The sequence below is a fragment of the Monodon monoceros genome, unplaced genomic scaffold, assembly GCF_005190385.1.
Source record: "Monodon monoceros isolate NGI ecotype Baffin Bay Population unplaced genomic scaffold, NGI_Narwhal_1 Super_Scaffold_12, whole genome shotgun sequence".
In the NCBI taxonomy this organism is placed as follows: domain Eukaryota; kingdom Metazoa; phylum Chordata; class Mammalia; order Artiodactyla; family Monodontidae; genus Monodon; species Monodon monoceros.
The window spans coordinates 148,304,984-148,330,296 of NW_021703768.1; the positions used below are offsets into that span (position 1 = coordinate 148,304,984).

The 25,313-nt window shown below is 37.8% G+C and overlaps 1 protein-coding gene across 2 annotated transcripts in view; it reads left to right on the forward strand.

Annotated features, from left to right (window-relative positions):
- CPEB4 (cytoplasmic polyadenylation element binding protein 4) overlaps positions 1-20,143 on the forward strand; it is a 64,266-nt gene extending 44,123 nt beyond the window's left edge. Inside the window, exons 3-8 of one of the 2 annotated variants that reach the window (XM_029219226.1) lie at positions 4,970-5,143; positions 9,489-9,578; positions 9,943-10,061; positions 11,455-11,569; positions 13,085-13,266; positions 15,740-20,143. In XM_029219226.1, the coding sequence (XP_029075059.1) occupies positions 4,970-5,143; positions 9,489-9,578; positions 9,943-10,061; positions 11,455-11,569; positions 13,085-13,266; positions 15,740-15,967 (908 nt within the window). In that variant the 3' untranslated portion in view covers positions 15,968-20,143. The remainder of the gene's footprint in view (positions 1-4,969; positions 5,144-9,488; positions 9,579-9,942; positions 10,062-11,454; positions 11,570-13,084; positions 13,267-15,739) is intronic. The other variant, XM_029219225.1, reaches the window with a different exon arrangement.
- The last annotated feature ends 5,170 nt before the right edge of the window (positions 20,144-25,313 follow it).

Below are 25,313 nucleotides of genomic sequence, written 5' to 3' on the forward strand. Positions count from 1 at the left end.
CACGTAATAAGAATCATACAATACACACTTAGGCACCTCATGCAAACTACATTTTAGAGAGCTTTAATACGAACACATGAACATGTGCCATATTTTTTAAATGGCTGCATTTTTTGTTATGAACATATCACTATCATGGATAATTTGTTCCTTTTGTGCCTAACAAATGTTATAACATGAGAAAAAGATACTTTTAAAGAGATAAGTGATATTTTCATTTTTATAATGAAATATGTATATAATGTGTATTGAAAAAGACCCGGTAAGTCTTTCTGTACCTTTTTGCAAGTCTAGAATGCCAGACTACTGAAATTTTACTAGAGGGAATTTACTGATGAATATAGGACATTTTTAAGCAATCTTGTAAAGACACTTTGGAAATAAAGTATTTATCATAGATCTAATAACAGCATGCATCCAGAAGTTATAAAAATTTATAGCCATAATGTTTCCAGCCCATTAAAAAAATTCTTGAATCATTTTAATACTGAACATTAAATTATATAAATCAAAACTAAGTAATAAATATAAAAGATAAACATATAAATAGTATTAATCTTAACTCTGATGGGAACTAGAAGATTTTTATTCAATAATAGTATGCATTTTTGAAAACTTTTAACAGTGTATACTCTTTGGTAATTCCCGGAAAATTCTAAGCAGGGTTTATTTTAGCTGATTTAGCCAGAAGCTTTTCAAAATACAGATTTCTTTAAACATATTTAAAGTGATTTTTTTTTTAACTGCCGCTTCCTCCAGTATTTGAAAAACATCAAATAATGTGCAACACTTGCAATCATAAGATTGGAAATCTGACATTTTCCTCAGGAAAGTGGTGAAGCTCTGTGTTCTAAGTATTTCATCATAATATGTTTCACCAAGTATAATTTGAAATAGGTGAGAGAATTGTGCTTAAGTACCGCTTTTGTACATAGATGAAGTGGCACCGCTTACCATTCATTCTGTTAATATCTGGGTTCTGGTTACATAGGTGTGTTCATGGTATGGAAAGTTCATTGAACTGTACACTTACGATTTGTCTACTTTCCTGTATATATGTTATATGTCAAAATCTACATTAAAATAATGTATAGCATTATAATAAATGGAAATAAAAAATTTAAACATTCTCATTTTCTGTGCTCCAGAATGTCATTGTTTTTATTTTTTGGTAATACTTTATATTAATTTGCCTATTTGATTAGGCAGTTTTTGTAGCTATATGCATTGTACACCTGTAACCTGTTTTCCCTAAATGTGGGAAAATGTTTCTAAATATAGTTTTTAGAATTTAATCGTGGAATTTAATCATGAATTCTTTTATATTAACCAGCTTAATTTTGTGGTACAGAATCAAAGTTTGAAAGTACACGTTTGAAGACTTGGAGAGTATTTGATTTTCGCTTTTGATCTGTAGCCTTTACTGTTCCTGAAACTGTACTTATTTTTGAAATAGCGGAAGCTATGAGATTTTTTAATGTTAATTTTGTAGCTTTTAAAAGCCCACTCTTTTCAAATATCTGTTTTCTCAGAAATCCAAGAAGCATCAATCAACTTTTTAAGATTGACAGAACCAAGATATTCAAATAATTAATTTTCCCAAACTCCCTTGTCTTTGAAGCAGTTGTATGAATAGAATGTTCTTTAACAACTACTTCTGTGATATTTTTGTCTTTCTAACCTCTGTCAGGTTCACTAAGTGAGAAAATACATCCACTGCCACCCCAAATTGAAGAACTACTAAAGTGAAAATCTAACAGCTGAGGGAGATTTTACTGGTTTTAATCCATTTGCCTAAGTACTTTGGTGAAATTCAATGTTATCTAGTAATGATAGAAATTATTTTGGTATGAGACATAATTTCATTTTGGAAAATAGGTACATGGTACTTCTAAGTTATAACTCAGTTATAACTGAGCTGTACTTACTTAGCATTTATCGAGAGGGCTAAGAATGAAAACCCTGACCAGTTAGTGTAGTGATCTCTTAAAATGTGCTATAATTTCTAACTGGAAAACCTATCCCAGCTTCCTGTTTAAACTTCCTTTCCAGTCAAGAGACCTCACTTGTTGCATATGCTGCTATTCTCGGCATCTTTCCTTGAGCATTACAGCACCCCTATTCATGCCACTGCCAGGTCTTGCAATGCCCTTTCTCTGTTTTCTCTTTAAGGTCCATCTCAGAGCCACACCCTCCCCTCTCTGTCTCTTTAATCAGAACGAGTTTCTCCTCCTCCTCTGCTTCTGTTGCACCTAACACTTAACATGCCTATTGCTGTAATGGTTACATTACCGTTATTTGCTTATGTGGCCACCTGGCCTTTAAGTTCCATGTAGTCAGACCCATGTGCAATTCATCCATAGTGTTTAGCAAGATCAGGCATGCATTCAAGAAATGTTTGTTGAATAGAATTAGGGTATTTGGACAAACTGCACATACAAGTTCCAGTTTGTTTGAGGGAAGACATTTTCTCAGAAGTTTCCTGATTTGAAATTTATACTGCCATTTTCTGAGTATTCAGGTATATACATATAATAATTATAAGTCTATATTATATTGTATTATACTATATTATATTCTTTTTCTTCTCTTCTTGGTTGGAATCTACTTTGTGATAAAATGCCAGACTTTTTACTTTTCAACATTTGGGCCATGGTGGAAGATTTGATTAGGGACAAGAAGCTGGCTAAAAGGAAGTTTATAAATTTCCTAAAGACTTCATTTGTTATGAGTTTCAATTATTAGGGAATAATTGAGAAATAGTGTAAAACTGCTGTTTATCCTGTAGTGGCAAAAAAGTCATGAATTAAATATTGAAATATCTACTGAATGGCTAGTTAGCAGGGAATTCTGGGAGAAATTAAGATCAATATGGTAGGAGTTGGTTTAGATCATGTTACATATCCCTTAGTTTCATACTAGTTTGGACCTTGGGTGACAGAGCAGAAAGCTTCCCTTAAAACAAGTAAGGCTCAATACACTTTTTACAGTGTCCTTGAAGAACTTAAAAAAGAAGGAATGCATTAAATTGACCTCTCACCATCCAAATTCCATATTTTTTTTGAGATGCTTACCAGGAAATGAGGAATACAGCCAATTTTTTTCAGTTTCTAAAGCTGGTAGATGAAATCACAGTTGATTCTTTTGACAATGTTTGAAAGGTTGTTTTTTTGTTTTTTTGTTTTCTCATTTGACATGCAGCAAGGACATATGGGCGAAGGAGAGGTAACATTATTGTTTCTAACTTTTGAATGTATCAGTTGTATTTGGAGAGGACCCAAGTTTGCTCAATTTCTAACCCTTGTTGGGAAGCGGGTAGGGGGAATGAAACATAGCTGTGATCAATACATACTTTATGTGTTATAGTTAACATTATAGACATTCTAATTTGAAGGAGTCAGAATGGTAGAATTTGGGTTTGAATTGAAATAATTTCAAACTCACCTTATTTATATCTGAAGATTTGTTTCCCTTTTTTCCTTTGTGAAAGGAATTTCTTAGGAGAACAAAATTAAGAATCTTTAAAAAGGAAAATATAGTATGACTGGTCCCAAAATACCTGATTATATTGGAGGTTCAGTTATGCTTGAATAGCTTAAATCTGCTTTCAGAAATTTTTATTTATTTGTCTATTTATTACTGAGCATAATACTGCATTTTGTTTAAAACGAGACTAACTAAATAGATGACTAACCCTATAAATTTCAAACATTGGGGGGGGAAAGCTCTACATATTTTAGAGAATTTCAAAGAATCATTTCCTAGAGTGCCTGCCTGAATAAACTTTATTTTTTGCCTCCTGTACTATAGTTTTGCCTTTTTATAAGAAAGTAAGTTAGACAGTCAAATAACGTAGCTTTAAAATATAAGTGACTTTTGAAGATCCAGAAATAACCTCCAATTTTAGAGTCACTTTTTATCTTCATTATATAACTCTTTTGAACTGTGGTTTTATAGGGTAAATTCATAACAAATATACTGTCAATTGTGTTTAATAATGAAAGTTGAAAGGAAGACAAGTGTGGTGACAAAAGGATATTGGAATGTTTCAGTAAAAGAAGAGCACTTAAGATATATTTCTGCAGAATCCATTAACGAATTCCTTATGTAGTACCTAGAAGTAAATTGGCAGCCTGGAAAGTGACAAAACAGTGCTTGAGAGATTCTACAGTTCTTTGTAGCTCTTTGCTTTGCTTATGATTTATACGTTCATAGTTTACTGACAGGTAAGTATGGGAAGACTATTAACCACATTGGCATCTCTGGTCTTTTCTGTTTTTATATTCGGAATGATAGTATTTTCTAACAGCAAACGTAATGACTAGTTTTTAGAATTAGACACTACCTGTACCAGCTGATAATTACTCAACTAAAAGAAAATTTTATCTTTAGCATGCCTAAAAATCTTAAATTCTGTAAGACTAGCCAACAAAATTGGATAACAGCATCAAGTGGATTTTGATGGCATCCCATTAGTTAAGGTAAACTGAGTGCTCACTTTAAAAATCAACTTGTTCATTTTAGGGACATTCTTAGAGGAAATTGGGCAGGCTATATTGTATGACGTTTTAAAGAAATTTAAGTGATCTAGCATCTGATGGTCAAATTTAATCCTTAGTGTACATGTGTAGGTTGCCAGTGGCCATGGGGCCCTGCCAAGGTGGTGCAGTCTGCTGCCAACTGCTTTCAAAAGAGTGCTCTCTCCTATTGTACTTTCACCTCACTCAAGTTTCCAGATCCCAGTGGGATGGTTGAGCAGCCCTCTGTTGAACCATGTACTTTCTCCCTGACTCAATTGGGACCTTAAGGTGATGGAAATTCAAGAGCATGTCTAAGTGATTTGTTGTTCAGTGAGAAGAATAAAAGCAGCAGTTTTATTGGATCTGCCGTTTTCCTTGTTTCTTGTGTAAGATAATCAGTGGCAAGGAACATTTTCTGTTAGCTTTTTTTTTCCTGCTTTCTGTTCCAGGTCAGTCTTCACTGTTTCCAATGGAAGATGGATTCTTGGATGATGGCCGTGGGGATCAACCTCTTCATAGTGGCCTGGGTTCACCTCACTGCTTCACTCACCAGAATGGAGAAAGAGTAGAACGATATTCTCGCAAGGTGTTTGTGGGCGGATTACCTCCTGACATCGATGAAGGTATATTTAGAAAGAGCCGTTTATAGCATGGTGCCCAGACTGTGGCACATAGTAGGTAATGCATAGGAAATGGTTGCTGTTATTATAATAACAGTCTTATCTGGCTCCAGGTGTTCAGTTGTGATTGCATTGTTCTCTTGTCCTGTCTTCCTAACACAACATGTAAGGTTAGTTCACGGAAGGAAAGGGAGCAGGACTTTGGGAACCCGCTGAAGCAAGTGGCTGGACTAAATCAAAAAGAGTAAACATCACTGGGAAAACCTCTCAAGGATTCTGCTGTGGGTAAACACAGATGCTAACTGCATTTTTGTCTGTGTGTCCTTCCTTGGCCAAATTCAGTTAATTCATTTTCCTATTTTCTACCTTTTATGAGTGCTCTATAAATGTACAGTTAATTGTTTAAAAGTTTAAAATCTTAGAATAAGCCTGAACTTTTGAAAAATATAGCCTGGAGTCGTATCATTTTCTGAGTATTTTTTCACTTGTCAAATATTTACATGCTTTCTGAATGTTATGCACTGTTCTTAGGATTGTTTAAAGTAGTAAACAAGATAGAAAGCCCCTGCTCGCATAGAGTTGACATTCTAGCGGGGGAAGGGGGATAAAAAAATCTGTGAAAATATTAGAGAATAAGTACTGAAAAGAAAACAGGTTGATGTGATGTAGTGAAGTCTCAGAAGGGAGACTTGTGAGATTAGGTGGTTAAAGAAATCCTCTTTGAGGACGTGATACTTGAGCTGAGACCTGAATAAGGAGCCAGTCATGCAAAAAGACATAGAGGACTATTGTCCAGAAGTATTTTATTCACCTGTGGGTCTAAGTGACCCTGACACAAATCAAAGTAGCGACCATACAGCAACCGTATATCCTTGCTTGCTCTTTGTTCCTAATCTATTTTGTCTTGGTTTCCTGAATGGAAATGGAAAGAAATGTTACGGAGGATAGAAGGGTTTTCTCTAAAAATCTATAAGGTCTAATAATGAGGTTTAATAACTTCCCATTTAGATTGAGATTAAACTTACTGAGCCACTACATTTTCCTTAAGATGATCAGTCTTTTGGAAGATTGAAACAAAAATGGCTTCAAAACAGCCAAAGACTGAAATAAACACAGGGTTTTTTTGTGTATGTGTGTCTATGATAAAATGTCCTGGAGGAAGCTGTGCTGAAATTTCAGGCCAGACCGGCTCAATCTCCGTTCTGTCGTCAGAAGGCATAGCTTCTGTTCAAAGTGTTCATCCTGGGTTGAACACCTCATCATGATGTTGTGCACTCCAGTAAGCTCCTGGGTGTGACCTTTTCTTTTCTCTAGCTGGAATCGTCACTTTCCTTAGCATTATGGGTTTCTAGGTTTTATGAGCCTTTAGAGGTCAAATCTTTAACACTGGATGGGCTTCAATGAGGAAATTATATGCTTATATACAGAAAGAGAAGACTGAATTTTATCTGACCTTGCTTGGGATAAGATCCTTCTCTGGCCTAGTTAGTCTGTATCTTTTAGGAAAATTACTAAGCAATCTTAAATGTATCGTTCCTAAAATTCTTAGAGGCACAGGTAAATTTGACCAATTTGGCAAAGGAGGTGGTTTAAACTGAGCAAAATTAATGGGAATTGTGTTAGTCATCTTACTTTATCCTCAAGACCATGTATGTTGATAAGTTGGTAGCAATTTAGGCAGGCAGCCCTTTCTATTAAAATGGGAAATACCTATTCCTGAAGAATAATGTGTTCTGCAGAATTGTGCACTAAGAATCACAGAGTTTATGGGGCAAAAGGGGCTAGAGGCAGATCACTTAGAACCTAATGAATTTTGTACCAGAAGCACTAACAAAAAGAGAATTAGTACCTTGGAAATAACTTGGACAGTTCAGGCAAGCAGCTCAGTATGGTTAGAGGCTGCCTCAAGGAATATTGAAAATGCACAAAACCAATAGAGCAGAAATGCTGGCTTGCTAGCTTGGAGGCAGTGCAGATGGAAGTGGACCTCTGAGCAGATGAGGAATGGAAACTCTCAGGAGATAAGAGCCCTGCAAGGTTGGGGGGACACCTCTCTGACCAGAGAGGCTTGGTTGCTGTGCTCATTTTTTATTTTCTTATAATAGAGCTAAGGGGGCTTCTACCTGCACATCACACAAGCTGGGAGCTTTTTCCTTTCCTGCTGAAGGTTATGGTTCTCCCACTATGCTAGCTCATCTTGCTTAGGAAAAGTCATTTGTGAACCAGTATAATGTCTAGGTTACACTGACATCATTCCCCTATTTATCAATCTCACACGAGCTAAACGGTACCGTAGCAACAGGCATCATAGCTGTTCGAACAGACTATTGTTTCACAATCTGGAGGAGATGAGAACAGTTCTTCCAGACTGAAATTTGAACGTGTTTCTCATCTCTCTTCTCTGTTCCTGCCCTACTCCCAGGTCTTATCTACATACGCTTACCTACTCTTTCTAGAACTTCCCTGGAAATTTATTTTCCTATAGTCAACTCATTAGTTCTCCAAATATATAATATAGCATAACTGGTATCGTTTACATTAATAGGAAAATATGATCAAGTCTTCCTTGTCCATCCCACGTGCCCTTCCTTTACCTTCTTCATAAGGCTCAGAGATATTGGTGTCCAAGGAAGATGGTTGGTGAGGGGGAAGAGGGTGCCAAGTGGAGGGCGTGTGTAGGTATACACATGGAGGGGCCTGCTCAGAGGCCTCGGCAGCAGTGTGCATGGTGCCCAATAAATCAGGGCAATAAGGGCTAGGGTGCAGAGGTGGAAGGTAGAGGAGACAGCCAGGGCAGCTAGCTGAAAGATGGGTTACGTTGAGCAAGGAAGCCAACATATTGAGGATAATGAGAACTTGGTTTCTCATAGCGAGAAGGGAATTTACAAACATGGGAAGGGGGGAAGGCTAGAGAAAAACATGGGATGTTGGAGTGGACTTGCAATTACCAGTGTGAACTCGTTTTTATAAATGTACACAGATACAGAAACAGTTGTAAATATATCTGTGTGTATATTCATATATTTCCTAGCTTGGTCCTCTGAGAAGAATTAGAAATAATAAATATCCACTAGCAGTGACTATATGGAATACCCAAATCTCAGTTTCTGAATATCTTTTGTCACTGAAAGGAATGAGGATTTCTTGGGGTGTGGGGGGGAAACGGCTAATTCTAAGGGTAGGGCAGAGAAAGAACAAGATGAAAGCCTGGAGTATCTTCTTGGGCCAGGAAGTATGGAAGCCCTTGAAGGATGAAGGGGGGATAGGTCAAAAGGACATAGGAACCCCCACTGGCCAAATCAGGGACAATTTTGAAGACAGATTGAACATCAAAATGAATGAGGAGAGAATCAGATTACAACCCATTGAATAAAATAGGTCCATACTGATATAAATAAATACATGACTAAATAAATGGGGGAGAAGGGAAAACTCTTCCTTATTGTATAATACTAACTAGTAAATGTAGAAGGATTGATAGAAATAGGTAATCAGCATTTGGCAGTAATCATTGTGGTAGTTGGTATAGGTAGGAGTCTTCAGTGGATGCCAAGTCTAATGAGGGAACAGGATATTAATGGATAACACAATATTCCCCCACAAAATACTAATCAGATTCAAAGGGGAAAATGGTTTCTTTTTGGTGGAGAAACCAGGCAGGTATCAATTTGACTAGCTGAACAAGATTAACATACCTAGTGAAAGGACAGGATGACATAGCATCATTATGGTGGTTTTCCTGTTTGGAATGCATAGGTCATGAGGATACAGTACCGACCCAGGTTGAGAGCCATCCTGCAGAATGAATGGTCTGTATATTTTAAAGCTACTAAGCATGTAAAAGACAGGAAAGAATGAGGAACTATTGTAAACTGAAAAAGACTGATGACCTGGGACGTGACATCTAAATAAATGTAGCATGGTTCTGGATAGGATTCTGGATCAGAAAGGAAAAAAGAGATATATTGTGATAGTTTAAAATTGGGATGGAGTCTGAATTGGGAGTGTTGTATCAATGTTGATTTCCTGATTGGAAGCGGCGTTGTTTGGTGGTACATAAGGGAGTGATCTTGCTTTGAGCAGGTACCAGTAGTTGTGTTTGGGGGTAATAGAGCGTCATGTCAGAAAAAGATGATAGATAGATAGATTCGTGCATAGATAGAAGGGGAAGAGGCAGAAGACAAACGCACAAAATGTTAACAGTAAGGGGAATCCAGATGAAGGAGATGTGGGAGGTCTTGGTGTACTATTCTTGTAAATAGTAGATTGGAAACTTTTTTTCTAAACTATTTCCCAAAAATGAACATAAAAATATTTAAATCTACTTTTTTGGTTTGTTGTTCATTAGATGAGATCACAGCTAGTTTTCGTCGCTTTGGCCCTTTGATTGTGGATTGGCCTCATAAAGCAGAGAGCAAATCCTATTTTCCTCCTAAAGGTAATTTTCAATATTCAATATACATGCATAGTTTATCCTTATGTTCTTTTCATAAATGTTTACCTTCACTGTACAATTTTTCATTGTTAAACTTACATTTTCCCAAATATGTCTTTAAAATTTGTATTTAGTATGTACTTTCAATTCAGATTTAATTTTACTCTAAAAGAGGTTTCAAGATAACACCAAACTGAACTTTATGTTGATATTATCAGATTTAGGGTGAGATTTAACTTTTAGGGGTTTCTGCTTGTTTTCATTTTTTTCTACACCTTTTCCCTTCCTTAGTTTTATGCTTCCTTTCCCTCGAAGAATTATTTTAAAAATAGGAAAAATATAAGCCTTTCAAAAATTTTTTTATTAGGCTATGCATTCCTGCTATTTCAAGATGAAAGCTCTGTTCAGGCTCTCATTGATGCATGTATTGAAGAAGATGGAAAACTCTACCTTTGTGTATCAAGTCCCACTATCAAAGACAAGCCAGTAAGTGCAGTCTAGCATGAAAATAGCTTCTCATTTTTGCCTCTATTTGTTAGCTCTGAAAAACCCACAGACATCTTAATGTATCTGTTAATTGACACGTTTTAAGTAGAATCGAAATGAAAAAGTTTTGTTTTTGTCAGGTTCCTAACATTGACATTCTGTATATTTGTGCCCATTATTTTGACATTGAATTTTTGGTTAGTTAAAATGTTGGTGAATCTTTCTATTAAAAGACTTCACCTGGAAATGCATTTGGTAAATATAAAGTAGCTGAATTTCCTCTGAATGACAGAACTCAAATCACAAATAGATCTGTCTTTCTCCTCTCTTTGATCAAGATTTTACCCAATACTATCCTTAACTTTTTGCATATGGTACTCACCAGGTAAAATGAATTATGTATATACATAAATGTACATTGCATATTGTTTCTTTTTGAAGAAGTTTTTCTTTATTATAAAATTTAGTCTTTAGGAATAGTAGCAACTAGCCTGTTTTGACAAATCTGGCAAACCAACAATCTGGTATCACTCAGCCAGTACCTAGTGATGGGGTCCAGTTCAGGATGGAGGTGCCAGTGGGCTCAGCTCAAACAGTGATTTGTGGAGCTCCTCTTAGTGTCTTAGGGTTGTCCCAGAATTCTTATGTGGCTAGACTCTATTTGACTTGCTTGTTCCCTGCCAGTCCCTAAATTTAGGTATTTAAATTTGGGACCTTCTGGCCTTGGGACTTAGTTTGGTGTACCTGTTGGGAATACCCCACTATCAACCCCTTAGCCTTTGGTGTGGGCATTGGTAACAGTTTATACACGCAAACAATTGAATTGAGGTACTTGATCCTTGGTTGTTGTAATGGACACACCGAAGTGTTTTATCATAAAAAGCTTACTGCAGATATCATCAGTATTTTTATTTTGAAATGCTTTTTGAAACAATGTAACAGATTTGTTAGTATCAGGAGTAGTTTGCATTTCCTGGACATAGGATTGGACACACAGTCCTAGTTCACATAGCACTGAATACTAATCAACATCCAGTACCGTGCTAAATTTAAATTATATGGCTACTGGGGTGCTGCGTAGGAGAGGGGCCCAAATAAGCTGTAAAATAGTTAATTAACTTACAGATAATTAAGGGCATGTTAGTGTTAAGTGATTTGGGTTATAATAGGCAACTAAATTGAACTTTCCACCTTGGTTAGTTTACTCTTAAATGTGAAATGAAAGGTTGGAATATGCTACTTGTAAGTCTTTTCTAGTTTTCCAGTTTTATTGATTTGTAATGACATGGATTATTGCTTTTAAAAGTAAAATACTCTGCAATAATTTTAAACTTCCTTTCTCCATAAATTGTCTGTGTTGAGAATGAGACATTCTGGTTTGCACACTCTCTAGGTACAGATTCGGCCTTGGAATCTCAGTGACAGTGACTTTGTGATGGATGGTTCACAGCCTCTTGACCCACGAAAAACTATATTTGTTGGTGGTGTTCCCCGACCTTTGCGAGCTGGTATGATTAAACAAAGAAACAAACAAACAAAAAAACCCTATTTATCCGTTAGCATAAGAAATATACAGATTTTTCAGGATAAATTCTCCATAAGCATTTGAGTTCATGTCTAGGAGTGAGAGTTCTGGAATCCAAGTGTCTGGGCTTGAATTCATGTGCTCTGCTTCCAGTTAATAGCTGAGTAACCCTGCTCAAATTAATTTCTCTAATTCTCAATTTCCTCATCTGTCAAGTGGAGTTATAAGTATGTCCTTTATGGAGAGTTGTTTTGAGGATTAAATGAGATTGTGGGTGCCTAGTGCTTAGTGCACGGTCTCGTAATGCTAACGCTCGTCACTCTCATCATCGTCTGAGAGACAGAACCCTTCAGGGATGGGTTAGGTATCGAGATGTTTGCCGTTTGTTTTCCACGCCCCCCTGTACTCAACAGCTGCTTACTGAGCTCTGAAATACAGCAGGGTTCTTAGCAGTGCATTGTGTTTGCAGAGCAGTGCTTACAGAAGAAATTTCATCCCCAACTTCAAGTAATTTGAGGTCTAATAGTACAAGTGAGATAAAGAACGTAAAATGAACATGAATGCAGTTTCAAAATTGTAACATTTCATGGAGAAGAAGATGCATTTATTACTTCAAGTTTCTTTTTTTTTTTATTGATTATTTTTAATTTATTTTTGACCGCGTTGGGTCTTTGTTGCTACGTGCGGGCTTTCTCTAGTTGCAGCGAGGGGGGCTACTCTTCACTGTGGTGCAGGGGCTTCTCACTGAGGTGGCTTTTCTTGTTGTGGAGCACGGGCTCTAGGCGCACGGACTTCAGCAGTTGTGGTACGCAGGCTTGGTAGTTGTGGCATGTGGGCTCTAGAGCGCGGGCTCAGTAGTTGTGGTGCACGGGCTTAGTTGCTCCGCGGCATGTGGGATCTTCCAGGACCAGGGCTCGAACCCGTGTCCCCTGCATTGGCAGGCGGATTGTTAACTGCTGCGCCACCAGGGAAGCACTACTTCAAGCTTCTATGTGAAAAATTGGCAAATAGCTACACGGTAAGGAAAGGTAAAAAGGATTTTGTTGGAAATATGCTCAAAGGACCCCCAAAGAGCCTGCCAATCAGCTTTCTCGTGTTCAAATGATCATTTATATTAAGCAGTACATTGTTAACTGGTAAATATATGGTGCATCGTGGCGTAGAGCAGATAGACCAGGGTGCCAAGTGCAGCACAATCACTTAACTACCCATGACTTTGCACAGATTAATCATCCTCTCTGTGCCTCAGTTTCCCCGGAAAATGACTACCTACTTCATAGGGTTGTTGTGTAGATTAAAAGTGAACATATGTGAAATACTCAGCAGAGTCCCTGCCCTTAGTTACAGTAGGTTAAAGATGAACACATGTACAACTGGTTATAATAACTAGTTTCATTTTAATAATTATTGTAATGACAGACAGATGAACTGCTTTTGATGTAAGAGCCAGATGAATTTTCCTGATTTCAAATGTCCCGTTTGCTCCTTCCGTATGTAGTGGAGCTTGCCATGATAATGGACCGGCTGTATGGAGGCGTGTGCTATGCTGGGATTGATACCGACCCTGAGCTGAAATACCCAAAAGGAGCCGGGCGAGTCGCATTCTCTAATCAACAGAGTTACATAGCTGCTATCAGTGCCCGCTTCGTGCAGCTGCAGCATGGAGAGATAGATAAACGGGTAAGTCCTGGACTACATTCTGGCAAGTTCTAGAAATGGCCGTCCAGGTCATCACCAAGCTTGGAGTGGGGGAATTTTATGTGACAGTAAATTGACAGCTGAGAGTTATTCCCGTAGGACCCATTAGATGCATGCTCTGGGATACATCTAAGAGTTTCATATGAATTTCTTCTGTCTCTTAGTTTTCTGAATAGCCTAACCAGAACATTACAGTCACTTTGCTTGAGTCCATTTAATCTTTCCTAAGGTATCCCCTCCATCCATTCACTTATTCAGTTAGTCATTCAGTGCATATTTACCGAATCCTTTGTACTATGTTATATCAACTATACAAACATGAGCACCCTTGAGATCTCCTCACGGTTTTTTTTTTAAACCTGGGATATCAAAAATACCTCAGCAAGCCCTATTTTCCTATGTAACAAATGATTGAGTAAATTCATTTCTAGGATGGCATGTATAAGAAATATTTCATTGTAACAGATTAAGTAGAAGAACTCAGAATCCTTTCATCTGTAATCTGTTTTACTGCCTGAAATTAGGTAGTAGTTCATTAGCATTATTTTCACACTTCATATTCCTCTCTGTTGTGTTTATCCTCTGAATCAAAAGGCTGGAAAAAAACCCTCAAAGTTAACGGTTCTGTTTTTTAATGTATTGTATTTGAGACTGTGTGTTCCAGTATATGTCTTTTTTCTTTGCATTCACGAATTTCTTATCTTTGTGTTTCATGCATTCAACAAACATTTTAGTGCCTAGGGCAAGAAGTTCCTGTCCTCATGGATTTATGTTCTGGTGGATGGAACTCTATCCTACACCAGTACTACTCAAAATACGGCTTGTGAACCGACTGCCAGTTGGTAAATGGTTTGTTAGGAGTTTGTGGTGAGATAGGAATTTATACCAGAATGTGAATCTGCTGCATTAATAAGCACAGTGTTTATAGTTCAGTTGAGATTTTTTCATAGAAAGACCTTCTTGATGAAGAAAGCAGTGTGTTGATTTACATTCTGGTGTCAGCTCCTCATTTCATGGCAGACTGGCACTTTCATTAGGGCTGACTTAGGTATCCAACACTCCAAGGCATTGTGCTCAGAACAGCCTTTGTTGATTGCCTGTATTGTGCCTCTCTCAGTTCAGTACCGTAGAAACTGTCAAGTCACTAGTGGTTTGCGCTTACTGCTTATGTTCCATTTCATGTATAGTCCACATCGGTGGCAGCTGAAAGTTTCCCATGGTAGTGGTCATCATACTGTGAATATATTAAGGAGAAAGGTATACGTTCTACTGTAAACATGGAGGAGGGGGGCAGGATGAGCTGCAGTATATGTTAACATGCCTCCTTGTTTTTTATTCACACTAAAAAATATGTACATCTGAGTAAACGGACACTCCCACCTCATCGCTTCATTCAGTCATCGGTTTCAGAGTTGTAAGGTTAGCCATTAGAAATTCAGACGTAATTTGTTTTCCTCTACGATCCAATTCTTTGACCAGTGTTCCTGCCGTTCTGTAGATGTTATGGAATGGCCTCGGGGCCAGAAGCCTAACCCTCTGATTACGTCTGCTCTTCCTGCCTTCCATATCATTCTTCTCTTTTTGTTCACAGCTAACCTTGTTCAGGATTCCTTGTCAGAAGTGGATGGCACCAGTGGTAGTCATAGCCCGGTATAAGGGAGTTTCAATCATGAGTCTCTCCAAGACTAAAAATAACCAACTCTTTTCCCACTGGAGAATTAATAGCCAGGTTATTTTTAATGCTTGAGAGGCTCAAATGACATTGGCCTATTGAACACTGGAACAGACCCAGTTTTATAAATTCACCTCTGACTTTTAGACTGAAGTAAACCGTTCTTCCTGACAGAGAACAAAGCAAGGTTTTAGATTATGAGTACTATGGCTGCATCTTGTTTTCCTGGAGTTCGAGGTTTGTGATTATAACCCAGGATGTGTACACTGTAAATAGAAACCATGACCCAAACCTTATTACAGCTCAGAGGCTTGTGATGCAGAAGTCAGGCAGCTTCCCTCTGATCTGTACATTGAAGTGCTATTTTGTGGCACTGGGAATCTCTCAGTTGGTCTTGTGTAAATTATAATTCCACATATGACAAGAATCCAGATCCACTAATTAAAGTGACGGTTTGTGTCTATGAAAACTCTCCTGTGGGTTTAACCTCATAATGTTCTTAAACGTTAAGTTGGCTTCACTCTTGACTTTCTGCTGGGATCTTGCTTTTCATTTGAAAACTTTATTTAATAAGACAAAAATGTAAAACAATGGGCATAAAAGCCTTACCAGTTTCTTAAACGATGATAGCTAATTTCAGTAAAAGAATTATTGACCCTTCCTTTGGGGTACCTTGGCACAGACTCATTCAGACGGTGGATGGAAATGTACATACACGGTATAAGAGTTGCCTGGTCCATTCACTGAGAAATGTAAACACCCTTGTTTTATTTTTGATTTCAGGTGGAAGTTAAGCCATATGTCTTGGACGATCAGCTGTGTGATGAATGTCAGGGGGCCCGTTGTGGGGGAAAATTTGCTCCATTTTTCTGTGCTAATGTTACCTGTCTGCAGTATTACTGTGAATATTGCTGGGCTGCTATTCATTCTCGCGCTGGCAGGGAATTCCACAAGCCCCTGGTGAAGGAAGGCGGTGACCGTCCTCGACATATTTCATTCCGCTGGAACTAAAGGATAACTACAGTGCTCATTTTCAGGCCTCAGAATAAGTGCACTCTTCTGTTAATTCTGCCCCCTTCCTCAACCTCTTCATGCTGGCATGTCCTTTTGTGCAGTCTGTAACTTAACAATAAGTCTAATGGAAAGAATGACCTATAATATAGGCGTTTTGTAGATTCTCGTGTCACTGAAAACAATATGTATGAACTCCTTTTTCGTATTGCCATCATGTTGCATGGAAGTTTCATTCTCTTGTTTTGCTGGAGACCAAGAGGATCCAAACTTCCCGCAACATTTTCTTAGAGGAGAGAGAGAAATATTAAAAGAGAAATGAAACAATAGAGTATTTTGGGTTTTTAATTAAATTATTGTTAATAATGTAACAGATAAGAATACTTTTATTAAAATAACCACATAACAATAACACTATCAATCTCTCCTGACACGGGGTTTCCCCCAGGGAAGTGCTTTTGCCTTTCTCTTTCTTTTCTTTCATATTTTTTGCCTCTCTCTTTTTTTCCGTCCCCTTTTTATTCTTTTAACAGCAATGGAAGAAGTTAACAATTATTAACAGGAGAGAGCGTGTTAAAGCAAACACAAATGCATGAGCAAGATTGAATCAGCATTATAACTAATTTTAAGGGTTTAGAGGCGGAATGTGATTTCATTATGCCGCAAAGTTACTACCACATCAGAAAAAAAAAAAAATAGCAAAGTAGGCAGAGCTAGGTTTATATTCTTTTAAACAGGTTTTTAAATTTAGAATATAAAAATTGGGTACATTTACTTCTGAGGGGAGTGCACTTATTTATTTTTAAACTTTTACTTATCTGGTCACAGCCCCAGGAAACCTACCAAAGCTAGAGTTAATGACAACTGGTGGGAAAACTAGCATTTCCTCTCCTAAAGAACAAATATATAAATTTTATTTTTGATGTTATATATAAACTCTATATCCTAATTTACTAACACTCATCAGGTGTCAGCCTTTGCTCTCCATTTTGACGTTAAAAAAAAAGCAAACAGATCTAGAGATACCTCAAGGATATCATTTTTGATTTTGTGTTAGACTACCGTGTGTAGCCCAAACTGGAAGACAAAACCAATATTCAAATTGGCTGCTGATTGGCTTACTTTTAGATTTAAAGTTACTTTGGGTATCCTGTAATTTAGTTGTAACATAGAAAATGAAAAAAAAAGTTTAAAAAAAGTTAAGTAGTGGCAAAGTGTTTTGCACTGTTGAACTAAGTAACTGTGTAAATCTGTGCAAAGGTACGTATGTTTATCTTACTCTTCCTATAAAATAAAATAACATTACAGTTTCAGAACTTAGCATGGGACATAGTCAGTGTTTGAAGTGCCAACTTCATCAAGTAGTGCATGCTTTATTATAAATAAAACTAGCTTTTGAAAGGCGTTATGATGTGTTGAACAGTATGCTTCAGGGGTAAATTGAAAACAGTCTCTTGAAGCCCTGGTCATGGAAGTAACTTTTATTTTTATGGACATTCTCTTAACGAAATGCCCTATCCACCATGAAAAGGATTAGCATCAGTGTGCAAAACATTAAAAAAAAAAAAATCTGATGGCAATCTTGCTAGTTGTGCTACCTAACAGTACCATCTTGGATCCTTCAAAACCAAAGACTTGCCCCAGGAGTGCGGTGGAACCACCTGGCTGATGACCCCTACTGATCTGGAAAAGCAGTCCTTTATTTTTAATCCAGGCTTTAATGAACTATATACCTGTTAAGTTCCAAAGGTCAAAATGGAGGCATTTGCTGTCTATTAGATACAGAAAGGGAGCTGCTTTTAAAGAATCCCCTGCAAATATTGAAAGCGGTCATGTGAATGGAGGGTGCTCTTGCGTAGCTGGTCAGGGACTTTTTTTTCTTTTCTCCTGAACGACATAATTCTAATTGGAATGTTCATTTGCCTCTTTTTATTCTTTTCAGTGCTTGTAGGTGGCTTGGGGTGTGCTATCGTGCTGTTCCTACTCAGTAAACAGGTGTGATGAGCTAACAAGAAATAAGAACTAGCTTTGAATAATAATTTTTCCCTTTGTACATGACCTGCTGAATTTCGGTACAGTGTTTTTGTAGCTAACTTATTTTGTCATGCACATAATGTATATTTGTTATGCACTACTTTTGTATATCTTGTTTTTCCAACAGTGAACATTTTTAGGCACACTTTTCACTGACGGGATATCTCTTTATGCAATACCTCAATTTTTCATATTGCAAAGAGTAGCTTTTTGTACTTTTATTACTGAGAGATCTTCATATACTTCATTTTTTAATATAAATAATTTTAATAAATTTTATTTTCTTATATTCTGCTTTTTATACATTTCAGTGCTCTGCATACATTTTAAATTATGAATGTTGTGCACTGGCAATGCTATTTTAGAGTCTGCAGAGAAGAGAAAGCATGTTGCTTAAACATCCTTCCCCAGCACCAGCTATTGGTGTACCTATAATTTAAGAAATAGTCTATGTAAAGTCACAAATTAATGAAAAAAAATTCGCATGAAAATGACAGATAACACTGTAGTTCCTTAAAAAAAAAACTAAATGCATAAGCATAGGGTAGAAATTTAAAATAACAAAATTGTCTACAGCTTCTTACTAAGTTTTTAAAATTATTCATAACGCAGACATTTTTGGTGAATGTTTAGCCATTTTTAATATTAATAAATTGGTGTTAAGTGTTTGATTCAGAGATGTCTGCTCTTTTAAATTATATATAAAGAAAAAAAAATAGCCTGCCGTGGGACAGGTGTGTAATGTTAGTATGCATGACTAATGTAAGAAATTGTTATTCTACTAATATTTACTTGTGATTGTGTGACAAGCGTGTTTACAGATTATTTGGTTACACTTCAATTTACAGGGCATAAACAATTATTATCTATTACTCTGGACTTTATTGATTACATGTCCTTCAGATTACATGGGATTGTAGTTGGGAGTTACCATGTAACTCAGAACATAATTAACATGTAATTAGTTTACAGATTTTAGGGTATCACTTCAATGTACCAAGCATGTAGTTCTAGCGCACTAGCATGGCACCAGCCATGTACTTACAATGTAGTTACAGAGTAATTACATGGTTATTTTTGCAATGTAAAATAAAGTGTTTCTGATTATTTTCTATGTAAAGGAACCCTCTCCCTTCCCCTTCTGGTCCCCAAGCTTCGGTAAAATATATATACTTCTCCATACACAGACCTCTGCAGAATGCAAAATAAAACTTGCAGTGAATGAATTTAGCATTTTATGAGAGTGCTGTTGGAAAGACTTGATAATTCACCCTTTTTGTTTTGAAGAGTTGAATCTTCTGTTAAAAGGTGATTTAAAACTTGAATGTGATGAATTGTGGCAAGTTAACTTCAAGTTATGTGCAATACTTATTTCAAACTTTTGAAAGATCTTTGCAGTGTAATTCTTTGTTTTTAATTACAGACATTTAAAAATGTCATTTTCTACTGTTAAGAGTAATCCTCTTTCTTGCTGGTGTTTCTAAAGAAAAGAATCAGAACTCAATCTTTCTACTAATGTAAATTTGAGATTATTTTTAAAAATGGAATAAAAGAGGTTTTGGTCATTTGCTTTATTTTATTATCTTATTTTAAAGCTACTGTGATTGATAGCATTGTAAGAATTGGGACAATATTGTATTCAACTGTTTTATTTTTTATATTTTTAAAATTTAAAGTATAATTAGTTTTTATAATTTTCATCAGATTTTTGTTATATTTTTTGGAAGTGAAACTTTTAGCAAGTGGGTGTCTAGTTTTTACTAATCCCTAATTTTTTTTTCCAGTGTATTGCTCATATTATCAGAAGGAAAAGTTATTTAAGTATGTCAGTTAATTGTACTACTTGGCTGAATTTCCATATAGTTTTTACTGTGTATGGGGAGGTTGTAGTATTTATTATAGCATTTTAAATAAGGGTAATTCATTTTTTATTAAAGTCATTTTCACGTTAAGTTCCTATTTTTGTATGTTCTACTCTTAAGTTATATAACACAGTTCCTTTTTTAAAAGAGTTCATTTGTTGAAGTGCTAGTGGAAAATTAATGTTATTAAATAGTTTGCAAATGACTATTTATACCAGTATGCATATAATTTTTAAATATTTGTAATGTGAGATGTTGAATGAATAAAACTTTTAACTCAGCTTTCTTTTAATATACTTATTTATTTTCAACATAAGTAGATTACGCTTCCATGGTTGGGGATATAACATTTAAAAATATGAGGAATGTACTCTTTGGCCAAAGCAGAAGAAACTGAAATGAAAAGATGTCCGGTCATGTAAGTACTCCTGGCAAGTGTGCCTTGCTTATGTAAACCCATAAATGTCAGTGGTGGTCGTCTTTGGCCTGCACTGTTAGTTCACACGCTGCCCTGCAGAGGTCTTTTCATTTGTAGCCTTCAGCATGTATGTGAGGCCTAAGCCCAGGATCCGAGCGTTCAGTCATCTGCTTTAAGGCCGAATGTCCAATGAAAGTAAGGGGACACATGTTTACTTAATAGGGAAGGTCAGTATTTGAGAGGTTTAGTTTTGGGTCTTTGTCAGTGAAGAACCTTGATTTCTGGCCACTCTAACAAGAGGATCTGGGTTGTTAACAAGTCTCTCTGGAATTTTAACCACCCAGTTCCTCCCTAGATCCTGACATCACAGGATGTGGCCTCTGGGATTAAAATCAGTAGAGCATGTGAATTGAAAGTATTATCTTTGGGTTGGTCCATAAATCATGTGGACTACTGAATACTGTGATGTGTTAGTCATTTGTATTTTAGAGTACATTTCCAAGCTTTTAAGGGTTTATTATAGCATAAAACATAAACACTGAATATATCCTGCTTTGTCAAATTTAATTTCTGCTCTTTCTTACCTTGGGTATTGTATTCCTAAGACTAGAAGAAGGAGTTCTTGTCCTGAGACAAACGGACTCTGGAGGTCTTTTGCTTCTGTCTAAATATTCCCAATATACAGCTCTTCCAACGGTAGGGGTTTCTGAGAGTTTAGGCTGAACCAGCAGTGCATAGGACCCCCCAGGAGTACTAGGTCACAGAAGCTTTGGCTGGCAGTAGCCAAAACTTAAGTTCAGAGTTCAGTGAAGGGCCCCTGAGAAAGCCCCAAGGACATAGGAGATGTGGGTGACATTTGGTTGCCACCTCTGCTGTATCCCTGGGCATGCTGGCATGGTTTCAGCACTATAGGAGAGGGGGGAAAAAAAAAACAACATGAGTAGATTTAGTTTCTTTATTTGAGGAAATATTTATTTTAGGCAAGTGATACATCAACTATAAGTGATGTAACAATGGTATCTTGAAATAATATGTAGGTGTAGTACTTCTGGTGTCTTGAGTCATGGAATGGTGAACCTGGAAAGGTTGTGTGAGGTTATAAGGGCTGCATTTTCTTATTTTATTCACTGGTAGCTTACCTAAACCCACCCAACAAGGAAAGCTCTTTACTCCATTCTTAACGGTCCTTAACAATGAAGTTATTTCATAACTTCTTTTGGTAATGGGTTTGTATTCATACACAGTTCAGAAGGAAAATAAGTTTTTTTTTTTTTTTTTTTTAAGTTTGAGAAATACTTAAAGTCAGAGAAAGAAAGTCCTTGGGAAAATAAGCTCCTGATCTTAAAAATTAAGGAACATTGAAGGTGTCAATGAAGTGAGTTAAACACATTGAAAGGGTAATTATTTTTCTGAAGTATGTAATGACAGAATAATAAACAAGAAACTCTTAATATTTGTTTCCCAGATTCTCATCTTCAGAGCATTAAGATAGTCCTTACCATGAGAAAAGGACAAAAAAAATAAAAAGTTCTGTCATTAAATTAGCATTGAAAATAAAGCATCCTGTTTCTTGGAAAATAGGCAATTGACTTACTAAGGCTTTGAGAAGTTCTACAGTGAAGAAACCTATTTGCTTTGTTTCAAGCGTTTTCCCCCTGAGCTGCTTTGACCGTAGACTCTGTTTCCAGGTAATGCAGGATCCCATGGCACATACTTTGGGTGCACTGCTGTACTTGGTAGTACGTTTGCTGGTGTCAGCCTTAGAACCCCACTTTGGACTGTATTCTGCAAGGGCTCCTGTTCCTGCCCCGCCTGAGTCATATCCTTGGCTGTTGCCATGGTCTGCATTTAACTTGGGTTCGACATACTTGCCTAGCCTCTGACCCCTGTCCCATTTCCAGTTCACCTCCTTTCTTCCCTCTTCCCTCTGATCCCACCCCAGGAGAAAAAGAGGAGTTTACTCTGCAGCAGAAACTATCACCTTGCAATGCTATTTGGATTGTGCTCCTCGCTGACTCTGATCGGCCCTTATTTCTCACGAGTGCCACAAATACCACGTCACCCAAGCAACCTGTACTCTGAATCTGTGGTGCACCGTCTGCCTCTCTGATAACGCATATCATTTCCCTCCATCAGAAATTTCCTTTGCCAACCTCCCCCAGCACACACCCCACACCCCATGCTCTGAGAATAGGGACCACAGGCTTCAAATACACTTAAGAATTCAGAAAACGAATATTTCTACCCTACTATGAGCCCCTTATCTAGCAGTACCCATTCGGTCTCTTTTATTAGAGAACGTTTTGTTTTGGCTTGCCTGAGTCTTGTTGGTGTATTTTAACTTGGAATCTTTTTCCAGTCAAATTGGGTGTCATTGTTTTGTCTTATTGTGATTCACTGTGGTGACCAGAGTTGGCAAAGTACAGTTTGTTTCAAGGACGTTAAAAATGAACAGCAGCGTCAAACTCCCACCGTGTGCCCAAACCCGCAGTGTTTGCTATTGCGGATAATCTGATTAAGCGTCGGTAAAAACCTGCTTGTGGGTAAGTGGGAGGCGGAGGGTGGTGAATCAGTGAATACAATGGCAGAAGCTCAGCCTGCACTTTCTTTACCTTTTCACTGCAGTTCTATTTCAGTAAGCAGGGCTTTGACACCATCAAAATGTCACTGCGATCAAAGCAGATGTCACCATTTTTAAAGAGACTATTTTCAACGCTTCTCTGACCCTACTCCCAACACCCAAAGAGAGAAGAACCAAACATAGCCAGGAAGGATCCCCACTAAACACAAGAGGGCATTTAAAACTTGTTAGCAGGAAGGGAACTGGCAGTAACATAAGTCTGTGAAACCGTAAAAGGTTTTAGACAGAATCCAGGAAAGACCTGAGCCTTCTTATTTGAACGAATGGAGGCATAATTCACTTCTCATATTGGAGGGAAAAGACAAGTGGCCCCTTGTGTGTTGAACTGTGTGGGGTTGGGGAGGGGATGTGGAATGGCTTCATGACCGCGAGGACGATCGATGGTTTGGTTCTGGAAGAGGAAGCTAGTGACTGCTGATTGACTGTGGTGCATCAGGCACTTACGTACTTTGGCAGGTTAACCCCCATTCCCCCCCTCCCCCCGTGAGGCACTGAACAGAATACAGAACTGTGTCCTGTCCCAGAGCAGTTGGGTGACCTGGAAGCTTACACAGCTAGTATGTGGTGAAGCCTGGACTCCAATCCCCACCTGCCACATCCCTTCTTCCTCTATAAACCTCACTGCCCCTGGAATAGCAATGGACAGGATTTTTTTTTTTTAAGTTACGTTTGTTTTCAAAACAAAAAATGTCATTCCTAAACCTAATCCAGGTGCAACCTCTCGTATTTGAAAGTAGAGAGAGAGGGTGATGAAGCAATTCACTAGAGAGAAGGTGAGTTTTGATTGGAGTCCACACATGAGGTCACTTGCTCCCCCAAGAACTGGTTCTTGGTTAAAGGATTTTGCTCAAGGTCATATAGGTGGGTAGGGGAGGCCAGGTAAGGAGGCCAAAGCTCTTCCATCTGTGAGGCCAAAGGGGGCTCCTGTTTACCTCTACAATTCTTGTCTGCCCCACTGGCCTCGCTTAAATGTGTGTATGTGGTTCAGCAGCCAGACTGGGGTATACATTTCCAGGAGTAGGGGCAAGGGAGTTGAAATGTCATTTCTATCCACTTCAAGGGACTACAGCCTCCTGAGTGCATATCCTTTCTCTTTGACTTCACCACCAGGAAAAGACACGTATCAGTTTGGGGGGCAGGAAACAAGGAAAAAGGAAGGGCCTTTTCTCTAGTACTGTGAACCCCCAGATCCCAGAAACACAAGCAGCTCTGGGAGTGAGAATAATAATCGTGAGAATGATAACATCTACTAGCATCGACGGAGTGCTTACCAGGTGCAGGCATCGTGCCCCTCTGCCTCTGCCCACAGTCCTATGAGGCAGGTACTGTTAGCATGCTGCTTTTAAACATGGTCAAGATTTAGGAAGGTTAACCAGTTTTCAAAATCAGGGTTCACACCCAGGTGCTGTTTCTCCTCACCCCTTGTAAGTTTCCAACAAGAAAGAAATTTTAGTAAAATTTTGTTCCCCGCCCTGCATTGACTAAGAAATCACCAAGACGTTATACCGAAAGGATACATACCATTTTAGAAACCCATCAAAAAATTATTTTCCTTTATTTTGTTTGACAAGGATGTCTTTAACGATAAGGTGATGGCTATTCTTTGTGGTTGTTATGTTGTCCGCTAAGTTGTCGGGTGACGAAGAAGTGGTCCAACTAATCTTCATCACGTGGGTGCCAAGGAAGGATCTCTAGTTAGCTGGATGGATGGATGGGCAGATGGTTGGATGAACGGATGGAGAATGGATGGTTACGTGGATAGGTAGGTAGGTAAGTAGGCAGACAGACAAGACAGATAGATACAGATAAGGTATACATGTATACAACTATACATCAGATTTTCTTTGAGATTCAAGGAAAATCCCACCAAAGAGAAAGGGTTTTACTTCCTTCTGTAGAACTATAATTGAGCAACACGTTCTATATAGAAATCAAGCCTCCTCATGAATCTCACCCTTTGAGACTCTGCACCATCTCTGTAATCAGAACAAAAATAGTCCTGAAAATGCAAAGGAGCGGGGGAGAGGCTTTCTTACTGGTGTGCCCTGTTGAATTTCAGAACAGCACTTGAATATTTTGCTTCTGGGCTGAGATGTCAGAATCGTTAAAATAGATTTCTACAGAGAATTTATGTTCCTGATTTTTATATATATGTAGAAAGAAAGAAGAAGTGTTTGCCATTTTTAGAGCACCGGAGCTCTGGAATGTAGAGCTTTGATCACTGCTGCAGCCTGAACAGCTGTTCCTGAACAGATGTGACACTGTGGAGCCTGGAAGAACCAACTTAGAATCTGGAACATAGATTTGCAGCACAATGGTTCTTCTGAGGGAGATACTAAGGCCATAGCCAAACACAGTCATCAGTAACTTCCTTTTTATTTGCCACCCAAA